Source organism: Mycteria americana, chromosome 2 (genome assembly GCF_035582795.1).
Source record: "Mycteria americana isolate JAX WOST 10 ecotype Jacksonville Zoo and Gardens chromosome 2, USCA_MyAme_1.0, whole genome shotgun sequence".
Classification (NCBI taxonomy): domain Eukaryota; kingdom Metazoa; phylum Chordata; class Aves; order Ciconiiformes; family Ciconiidae; genus Mycteria; species Mycteria americana.
This window is the reverse complement of record NC_134366.1, coordinates 67,167,354-67,177,611: the sequence shown is the minus strand read 5'-3', so window position 1 is coordinate 67,177,611 and position 10,258 is coordinate 67,167,354. Positions and strand designations below refer to the sequence as shown.

General features: G+C 40.8%; 1 protein-coding gene across 1 annotated transcript; it reads right to left on the bottom strand.

The window, feature by feature from the left end:
• Positions 1–4,737: 4,737 nt before the first annotated feature.
• Positions 4,738–7,352, bottom strand: LOC142406491 (endogenous retroviral envelope protein HEMO-like). Its single transcript, XM_075495438.1, is given in 2 exon segments — positions 4,738–5,462; positions 7,307–7,352. Coding segments are annotated over 2 exon segments (771 nt in total).
• Between the last annotated feature and the right edge of the window lie 2,906 nt (positions 7,353–10,258).

Below are 10,258 nucleotides of genomic sequence, written 5' to 3'. Positions count from 1 at the left end.
GGACCACGTCCAGGCAGCTTTTGAATATCTCCAAAGAGGGAGACTCCACAACATCTATGGGAAACCTGGGCCAGTACTCAGTCACCATCACAATAAAAAAAGATTTCCTTGAGTTCAGAGGTAACCTGTTTTTCAGTTTGTGCCCATTGCCTCCGGATCCCGTCACTGGATACCATGGAAAAGAGCCTGGCTCTTTTCAAGAGGTGCATCTTCTTTGGGGATGTCTCATGGATCACCTTGTTCTCACCTCTATTACAGGTATGCAGTTGTAACCTTGCTTATGCCTTTTCTTTTTTTCTTTTTCTTCAAGAGAAGGGTGCATCTTTGCAACCTCCCTTCAGGTATCTATACACATTGATGAGATCTCCCTGAGCCTTCTCTTCTCTAGGTTGAACAGCACCAGATCTCTCAGGTTCTCCTCACAGGAGAGGTGCTCCAGATCCTTAATCATCTTTGTGGCCCTTCACTGGACTCTCTCCACTATGTCCATGTCTCTCTCATACTGGGGAGCCCAGAACTGGACACAGTACTCTAGGTGTGGCCTCACCAGTGCTGAGCAGAGGGAAAGGATCACCTCCCTTGACCTGCAGGCAGCACTCCTCTTAGTTTAGCCCAGGACACTGTTGGCCTCTTTTGCTGCAAGGGTCCATTGCTGCCTGATGGGTCCATTAAATTACATTTAATTAATCTAATTCCTCAATATCTTTACACCACTGAAACATCATGATAAGTTGCAGACTAGTTCACTTCTACTTATCTGCAAAAGTGTTTCTTAGAGCAAAAACCTTGTGAGCACCATATTAGCAGAGAACCTGGAGTGTCATGGGTGCTTGAACTGGAACTTCTACACCAGCTACATGTACCACAAGGATATTCTGATGCACGGTAATCTGAATGTCACAGACACCTTGGAGCTACATCCTGCTTGGTAATATTTTAGCTTGGATTAAAAACATAATGAGTTGGTGCCTAATTTGTCCCCTGCTTCATTAGTAAACATTAGACTTTTATAGATACATTTAACTGTCAAGTCCCACACCAAAATAATTAGTTCTGCTAGACTTTCAGTTTGCTCATTAACCTTATCTGAAGGATTTGTGCCATGTAAATGCAGGAAGAGGCTTATGTTTTTAGGATTTTCAGTGGTGCATTACAGATAACCTTTATAAAACCATTTCACTGATTGTGACCATTTAGGAATCTCAAGGATATTATTTATTTTGGAAAATAATTTAGTAAGAAATTGTTACTTAATGGAAGCTTAAATACTCTTAGGTAACCTATTTTGATGATTTAGAAAGAAATGGCTTTTAGTGGAACATCTTTGATCCAATGTTCTGTGGTCTGTTGTTAAATCTAATGTTTTAGGGTGTAGCAGAATTAGCTCCAGAAGCTTTCAGGCTGATAATCTCAGAGAATCTCTACACAGAAACTACTGCAGAGTTTCTAAGTGCCCAGTTCTGTGTTCCTGAGGTATGTATCTTCCTCTCCACAAAGTTGTCAGATTTCCAGACATCTCATTTAAATATATGTAAAAAAAAAAGCCAAGGCTAAATCTCATTTTGAAATTGCAGTTCTTATTCCTAGGGCAAATAAAGTTGTATTTGACTGATTTATGGAACAAACAGATACTTGAAATTTCCTTTTTCCTGTGAATGTATCTTCCTAGCTGCAATTTCTACTAGCCTTATTATGACAAAATTATGAAGGTAAAGATTTTACCATACTGAGTGTTGTATGAACACTTAGTAAGACATATTACCTACCCTCCACAGTGTGGAATTTCTATAGATAGAGCAGATATAGGAAGAATAATATTTCCTTTAACACAGATGAAGAAATGCAATACAAAAACCTGAGGTTAATTCTTAGCTGGAGGAAATAATTATCATTCTTTTTACTTCAGCAGTATTTCACTGATTCAGACCTTCTGGTCATCATCTTACATGTTGACTTGCAGAAGGCTTGCCAACAGAAGACTTGCAATATGGATGACAACAGACTCCAGACCTTCTGGACACCTTTGCACACAAGGCATGCCTTTTGGTTAAAATGGTGGAGTAACTTATTTAATATTTATTTAATCACTATCATACTGTATTGGAACAGATGAAGATATTATTGGAGCATTCTACAGCTACAGGAAAAAGTGATTAATCATTGAATGTATTGCTAGAGTTGCTTAATTGGCTTATTTTAAGTTCTGAGTGTCTACACATTTTGTTTGACTACTAAAGTAATTACAAAGAAAAAGAATTGGATTTACTTTTGGTAGATTTGTCTACTGAGCCTTTATGTACCAAAAGTATAAAAAAAGGAAAATGTTTAGGCTAGAGATTGGTTCCAACGATAAAGTTCAAATGAGGCTGCAGACTTCTTGAAAGCCTGGGGGTTTAAGCATTTTTGGTCAGACATCAACTGTGTGTCCCATATTTGCCTAACATTTTCCTTTAATCAAGTGGGGTTTTTGTTACTAAGAATGTCTACTGTTTTGCAAAAGGATCCATGACAACAGCTAATTTATTAAATATTTTGATTGTGTAATATAGCCTCATGGTTAATACCCAGTAACATTACTGGGACAATAGCAATTTTTGGCATAAAAGTGTTATTCTTGTTTAGTACCACTAGCAATGAAGGCAACAATAGTGGAAACAAAAATAAGTAGGACCTCAGCCCCTACACAAAGTCACACTGTGGGATGCAGTATAGCTGTCCATCACAGAATGCACTGTGCTTTGAGAGAGCAGGTCCCCTTCTGCAGGTGCCCTGGAGGGGAATCATGCACAGGGCCATAATGTTAATTTTTTAATTTACCAATAATTCATCATGTGCACTTTGTATAACAGATTACCTTAGCCCTTGACAAGGCTAATTGCATTTTTGCAGCCTAGCCCTTATTTACCACAACTTTTTTCCTTTTAATCAGGCTAAGGAACATCTGACTCAGCAGTTCACTGTAGTTAAGATCTCGTTTTGGAATTTATGGATAACTTAATAAAACAAGCCGTGATCCTTGTTGGGAGTTCAGTTTATCCTAAGCAGAAGCTGGCACATGGCTTCATAGGATAAGAGAGATATCTGTGTTTTGGAACTACCTTATCCACTAGTAAGAAAGTTACTTAAGCTGCTTTCCTGAAGCTCCTTATTTGCCCAGGCAACAGGACAGAGAAGATAAATCACAATCCTACAGGCTTGCCAACATGACTAGAAAACATCCTTCCTTTCCAGTCAGAATTAACAAGCAGGACAAAGCAGGACCTTTCTTTGCTGCAAGAAAGCCCAGCCTGAAGCAAATTTTTGCATGTTTAGCTTTGAAAGTAGTGTAAACAAAGAGGCTATTTGTGACTTAAGAGCATTATCTCCAGCAGAGAATGACATCAGTTAAAGCAACATTACTGTACAAGCAGCTTCAGGATTCACTTCTGCACCAAATGGTTAATAAGTTGGATTTTTTTGCTATTGCTAAAACTTTGTCCAACTGTTCAAGAAAAAGTCCACAAATTAATTGAAAGAGGATTGTTCCCACTGTATGGTTTATAGACCTTCTGTATTTAGAATGGTTTCTTTTTATGACACCTAGATCCTGCTCATGAGCTAGGAGGATATCTGCACAGGTCAGTCATTGTAGATGTTGGAGGTAAAAATGGATCAGTATACAGGGTGCTGACACAGGAACAAAAGGGAAAAAAAAGGGAATTTATGGAGCCTTGAAGCTCAGACTGAAGTAGGCTGAGACTAGGCTTTGTTTGGAGTCATTTGTCTGGAATATCCTACAATTTAACAATTCAATTTATTGTTGCCGTGAAAAACCGAAATCAGAACTCAATAGTCGGGATGACTATTAAGCAGGTATTCTTTATTGCAGCGCTGGGCAGCACTGGGGATCGCTCTGCCACAAGTGCTCCACCAGGTTAGCACAACACATCAGTTCATATACAGAAAAATCATACCTAGTCATCAGATTTCCTGAAAAGGGCCGTTTTATGGTGATGAGTTCCCGGAATTCATTTACATGGTCCAAGCATGCGCAGTAAAATTAGCGTTAGGGTCTTTTCACCCTCCCGGTGGTCTTCCATAGTCTTCCTCACATTGTCCCTTAGTCGAACTTTGGGCTTCCTTTGTCCATATGTAGTCATTGAATTAGCTCATCAGTCCTTCGGCCTTGGGATGTTACAAGGGGGTCGATTTAAGCTAGTTCTTTGGTGCTTATCTTTGGCACAATCGTCCTGAGTTCCTGTTATCAGTGATTTAATTGGGAAGCCTAACGAGCTTGCTCAAGGCCTGCTTAGTCCTATCAGGTAAGAAGTCACAGGAAATGTCCCACCATCAACTCTGCTCAGCAGGGAACTAAAACTATCTTTGCAGGGGAAGAGAACAAAAGAGAACAAGGATGCCAGTGAAACTAAAAAAATGCAAATCTATGTCTTAGGGATTGTCAGGGATTTAACCCTTTCATTCCCCCCTTTTCTTTTTGAGGGCTTGTAGCTTACTTGCTACAGTCCTCAATATACAGTCTTATTACATCTGAAATGAAGCTTATTACAAAGACTACAATAAAATCAATAAAATTACTATTTAAAATAGTAAGGCTCTTTAACTAAGACTAGTAAAATATTTCAAATCCTTTTAGGCCTAAAATGGTGTTATCCTTAATTATTTTATGTTTGCAAAATTCATAATATTTCATCCTTTTCAAGGGTCTCAGTAAAATACCTTCCCGTTTCTACTTGATGCCTAATCACTGTATGTCTCTGCTGAATTCCGGTGACACCAAAGAAAACATTTAAGAAATACACAAACAAATATTCCTAAAATTGCCAAAGTAATTAATCCCATGAATAATTGTTTCAACCATCCAAAGTTGGGAAGCCAAGAAGTCAATTTATCCCATAAATCCCGAAGCCCCAGTGAAGTATCATCCAAAGATACTTCCTGGAATATTCGTGTTTTCTCCCAGAGTGCATTTAGATCTGCTTCCATCTGTTTATTGATACATGCACAGCAACTGGTATTAATGATCATACATACACCTCCTTCTTTGGCAGTCAATAAATCTAACGCCATTCGATTTTGCAACACAACCTTACTAAGGGAAGATACTTCCGTCTGTAAATTTTTTATAGTGTTTATGGTTAGATTTTCCATCTGCTCTAGAACTGCTGAAATATTTACTATGGCCTTTTCTAGCTCACTTACTCCTAGCCACGGTAAGAACCATCTAACAAAGCTATGAAATTTTGTTCCCCTAATTACAAGTGGGTTGTCTTCTCGCTTAGCGCATTTCCAGGACGTTCTCAAACTACTCCTAGGTATTTGGGACTGATTATATATTCGATCCTGACTAACTAAATGACCTATGGTACACGTTCCCTTCCATCCTGCAGGGAGTTGCTTTCTGCTGATACCATCACCTCACAGCCACCAACACCTGTCGGGTAGTTTGCGGGGTCTGTCGGTGGCTGTGAGATTAGGTCCATAAAATGATCTTTTGCTTACTCATCCAACCGATGTATTTCTACTGGCATCCCACTTTGTAGGGCTATAGGTTTCACATTCAATCCCATCAAATTCCAAGTTCCTACTTCTACTGCAGTCTTGTAGATCCAATAATCATCCCACCCGTTCCTACAGGAACAGTTAGGATATTTGTACTTGGAGGGGGGGGGGGGGGAGGGGGAGGCACGGACAATTATTGGATCTTGCCTTCCATAGGCAACTATTATTGCTAACTAGAATCTGGGTGCTATTATTTTTTTTTTAGTATCTGCAGGTTGAATCTTGGTCCGATCTCATAGCTTGAATTATCATAACTACAATATCCTCCATCTTGTCTTTTCCAAAACTCAGGCCAAGTATTATTGTCACAATTCCAATGAGTCAACCCAATGCCATACAAAGGCAGTCTCATGTTACCTCTCGGTAGGGCAGTACAAATCCAACAATCCTTAGCCCACACACCATTCGCTGTCATCTGAATCGCATTATAATACAGGTTCTCGTTCCAAGCAACTACTGATAAGCTTAAAGTTAATAAAGTTATCATCGTAACCGTAATTTCAAATCTCCAACACTTTCAATGGTCCATCGCAGTTCAGAAGCTTTCTTTACTCAGGAGTAATGGATCCAAGCTGTCTGCTCTTTAATCTTGATTGCAGTGAAAGTGGTTAGCAACACCTGATAAGGTCCATTCCACTCCTCCTCCTCCAATGGGTCACCTGAAAAATTCTTAACATAAACCCAATCTCCAGGGCTAAATGGGTGGATTGGGTGATCTAACCCTTTTGCTCTGGTTCCCAAAACATTCTTATTAGTCTTTTCCAATTGTTTTCCTAAGGATATAACAGAATTTTGTAAATAATTATTTCCCAGCTGATTCAAATCTTCCCCTTGATATTTGGCCTGATATGGCCTCCCAAATAATCCCTCAAAAGGGCTCAGATTTTCTTTGGCCCTAGGTTTTACATGTATCCGAAGTAGTGCAATAGGCAGTGCTTAATACCAATATAGGTTTGCTTCTTGACATATTTTAGCTATCTGTTGTTTTCATTTTTTCCACCTGCCCGCTGGCTTGTGGTCTGTAGGGTATGTGTAATTGCCAATTGATTCCTAATAGCTTGCTGACCTGTTGCACTACTTCTGCACAAAAATGTGTACCCCTACCTGATGAAATGACTGTAGGTACCCCAAATTGAGGTATTATTTCATTTAATAATACCTTTAGTTACTTCTCTTGCTTTGTTTGTCCTACAAGGGAACGCCTCTGGCCATCCGGAAAAGGTGTCTGTAAGTACCAATAAGTATCTGTAACCCCCCTTTTCTTGGAAGTTCAGAGAAATCAATTTGCCAGTGGTCTCCTGGTACATTTCTTCTCCCAATACTTCCTAATTGTGCCCGGTTACCTGTATTGGGATTATTTTACAAACATATTTCACATTGCTGAGTCACCTGTCGAACTGTAGTATACAAATTTCTCCCTATTAATTTTTGATTTAAAAATTTATTATTAATTTTTTATTTTAAAATTTATACAGGGAATCTGCCCCCCAATGTGTCTTATTGTGTTCTTCTTTAACAACACCCCATACCTGTTTGGCAGGAATTATAATCCTGCCATCACTCAAGTGGGCCCATCCTTTGGAGGGAACCTGCCCTCCCATTTCTTCTATTAATTCTTTATCAGCCCTAGAATATTCAACATTTTCTTGGTCACCTAGACTCCTACTTCTATTATCCGGAATTAACGTTAAAACCTTTTGCATTCTCTCCGCTGCCTGTTTAGCCTCATAATCAGCCAACCTGTTACCTTTTTGCTGGTCAGCGTTACCCTTCAGGTGTCCTCGGCAGTGCATGATGGCCACTTTGGTTGGCAGTTGGACTGCTTCTCATAGGTGAAGGATTTCCCCAGCATGCTTGATCTGTCTCCCTCGTGCGGTTAGTAGTCCTCGTTCCTTCCAAATTGCTCCGTGAGCGTGGACAACTCCAAAGGCATATTTGGAGTCTGTCCATATATTTATCTTTTTCCCTTTTGCCAATTCCAGGGCCCTAGTCAGGGCAATAATTTCAGCCTTTTGAGCTGATGTTCCAGCAGGTAATGATTGAGATTCAATTACTTTGCTTGCTGTTGTCACCGTGTACCCAGCCTTTCGAATACCTTGTCGGACAAAGCTGCTTCCATCCGTGAACCAGGAGTCTTGTGCATCTTCTAGGGGTTCTTCTTTTACATCTGGTCTGCTAGAATATACAGTCTCTATGGTTTCCAAATAGTCATGTATCAATGATTCAGATGTCACCCCACTGAGGAAAGAAGCTGGGTTCGTAACATTAGTCACTTCAATATTAACATCATCTGGTTCATCTAGAAGAGCCTGGTATTGTAAAAATCGGGACGGAGGAAGCCTATGATTCCCTTTTTGTTCTAGTATACGGCTGATACTGTGTGTAAAACCAGCACTGTGATTTTTTGGCCTAAGGTAAATTTCCAGGCGTCTTGGATACTTAGTAGTACAGCTGCCACAGCTCGTAGGCACCCTGGCCACCCTTTGCTTACTTCATCAAGTTGCTTAGAAAAGTAGGCCACAGCTCTTTTGTAGAGTCCCCGTCGTTGAGCTAGGACTCCCAGAGCTATAACTTGTTTTTCATGGGAAAACAGCCAGAAGGGTTTAGTAACATCAGGTAGGCCCAGGGCTGGGGCCTTCATCAGTTCCTTTTGAAGCATTTTGAATGCATTTGGAGCTTCTCTGGACCAATCAATTGAATGGTATTGTTTTTCAAAAGTTCATCTAAAGGTTTTACTATTATTCCATAATTGTAAATTCATAATTGACACCAACCTGCCATTCCCAAGAAGGTCCTGAGTTCCTTCACCGTTTGAGGGAGGGGCATTCCGCAGATGGCTTCTTCTCGTTCCGTTCCTAATTCTCGTTGTCCTTCAGATAGCTCGTATCCAAGGGAGGTTACTTGCTGTCGCACCATCTGAGCTTTCTGTTGAGAGACTTGATATGCGTTCAGTCCCAAAAAGTTCAACAACTTAATAGTCCATTGAATACAATCAGACTTTGTTTCAGTTGCTATTCATAAGTCATCCACATACTGTAGAAGAGTTCCGTCTCTGGAGGGAGGATCCCATGTCTCAAGTTCTCGTGCTAATTGGTTCCCAAAGATGGTTGGACTGTTCTTAAAACCTTGGGGTAACACTGTCCAGGTAAGTTTGGGTTTTCCTGCCAGTAGTAGGACTTTCCCATTCAAATGCAAATAGGTTTTGGCTCTCCTTGGCCAGAGGCAAGCAGAAGAATGCATCTTTCAAATCGAATACTGTAAACCATACTTGTAATTTAGTAAGTAAAGTATAAGGATTGGCCACCACAGGGTGCAAATCTTTAAAATTGAGGGGTTTTAGAAAGAACACCTTTTCCTGTTGGCCAGTAGCTCCCACTATAGTCACAAAGTCTTTACTCACAGGTATCAATTCTTGATTTAAAACAGAGAAAGAAGCACCTGTGTCTACTAAGAATTCTACTTCTTTCTCTTGTCTCCCCAGTCCTCCTCTACTTCCAGAGAGCCTTCCCCTTCCTCGTCCTCTATATCCTCCTCTATTCACCATTCCTCTCTGTTCCAAGGCTGCCTCCGTGCGGCGGGAGGTTAACACCACAATCCTTCTGCCACTCCGGGCGATTCCGCAAAGTAAAAACCATATCCGCATACATAACCTCATCCCATTTTCCTTCTCTCCATAAGAACAACATTAACTACAATATAGTATTATAAGTTAAAGATCCGTTAAAGGGCCACTTTTCACCATCTTCTAATTTGTACAGGGGCCACCACTGATTACAATATTTGATTAATGTTTTCTTATTCACACTCCCACCTGGTTGTCCCCCTATCTCTTTCCAGTGTGCTAAGATACATCCTAGGGGGCTTTTCTTTACAATACCACCGCTTTGCTGTCCCCCCATTCTACCTTATTGATTCTGTACTTCCGTTATTCTCCCACAGATTATTTTAATAACCTCAACCTGTCGCGCTTTATTCTCCCACTCTGACCACGTTCCACAATTCTCACATTGAATATCTCATCCAAATACAACCCATAAATTTTGGTCACAAATAAAACAATTGACGAGGAAAAGCGGTTCACATTCATTTTCAGGATGAGACGCACAGGTCTCCAGGTTTTCCACACTCACTTTGCAGTCACACCGTGTCTCAGTCACTCACCAGTCACACCAGAGTTAACTCAGCTCATTCACACTTAATTGCCCATTTCGCAGTGCCTAGCGAATATATCCAAATTCAATACCAATAAACCACTATCCGAGTTCGGTGCCAGTAAATCCGTACCACCAACAGTACAAACTCATGCGGGTTTCACAAGTGTACCAATACCAAAAGGCACGTTATTGCAGAAGTACAAGGCTTAACCCGTGCCTGTACCAACGTACTAAATGCCAAATGTATACTCTCAGGCACTAGTAGCCTGGTATACGGCGCTCAGCGTAGGACGTCTCCTACGACTTACGAGAACCTTCCAAATGACCGGTCCCAAATTCCAAAACAGAAAAGGTTTAAAGAATACCTTTTTTTCCTTTAGATGGTCCTGGTCTGCTCCCGCAGTGATCCGATTGAGGCGAGGAGTCCCTCCGGGAAATCCCGGGGGTACCCTAGGGAGTCCTGTTCTCAGCGGGTCCTGCAGCCGAGCAGAGCGGGTCCCATCTGGGGTGCCAAACTGCTGCCGTGAAAAGCCGAAACCAGAACT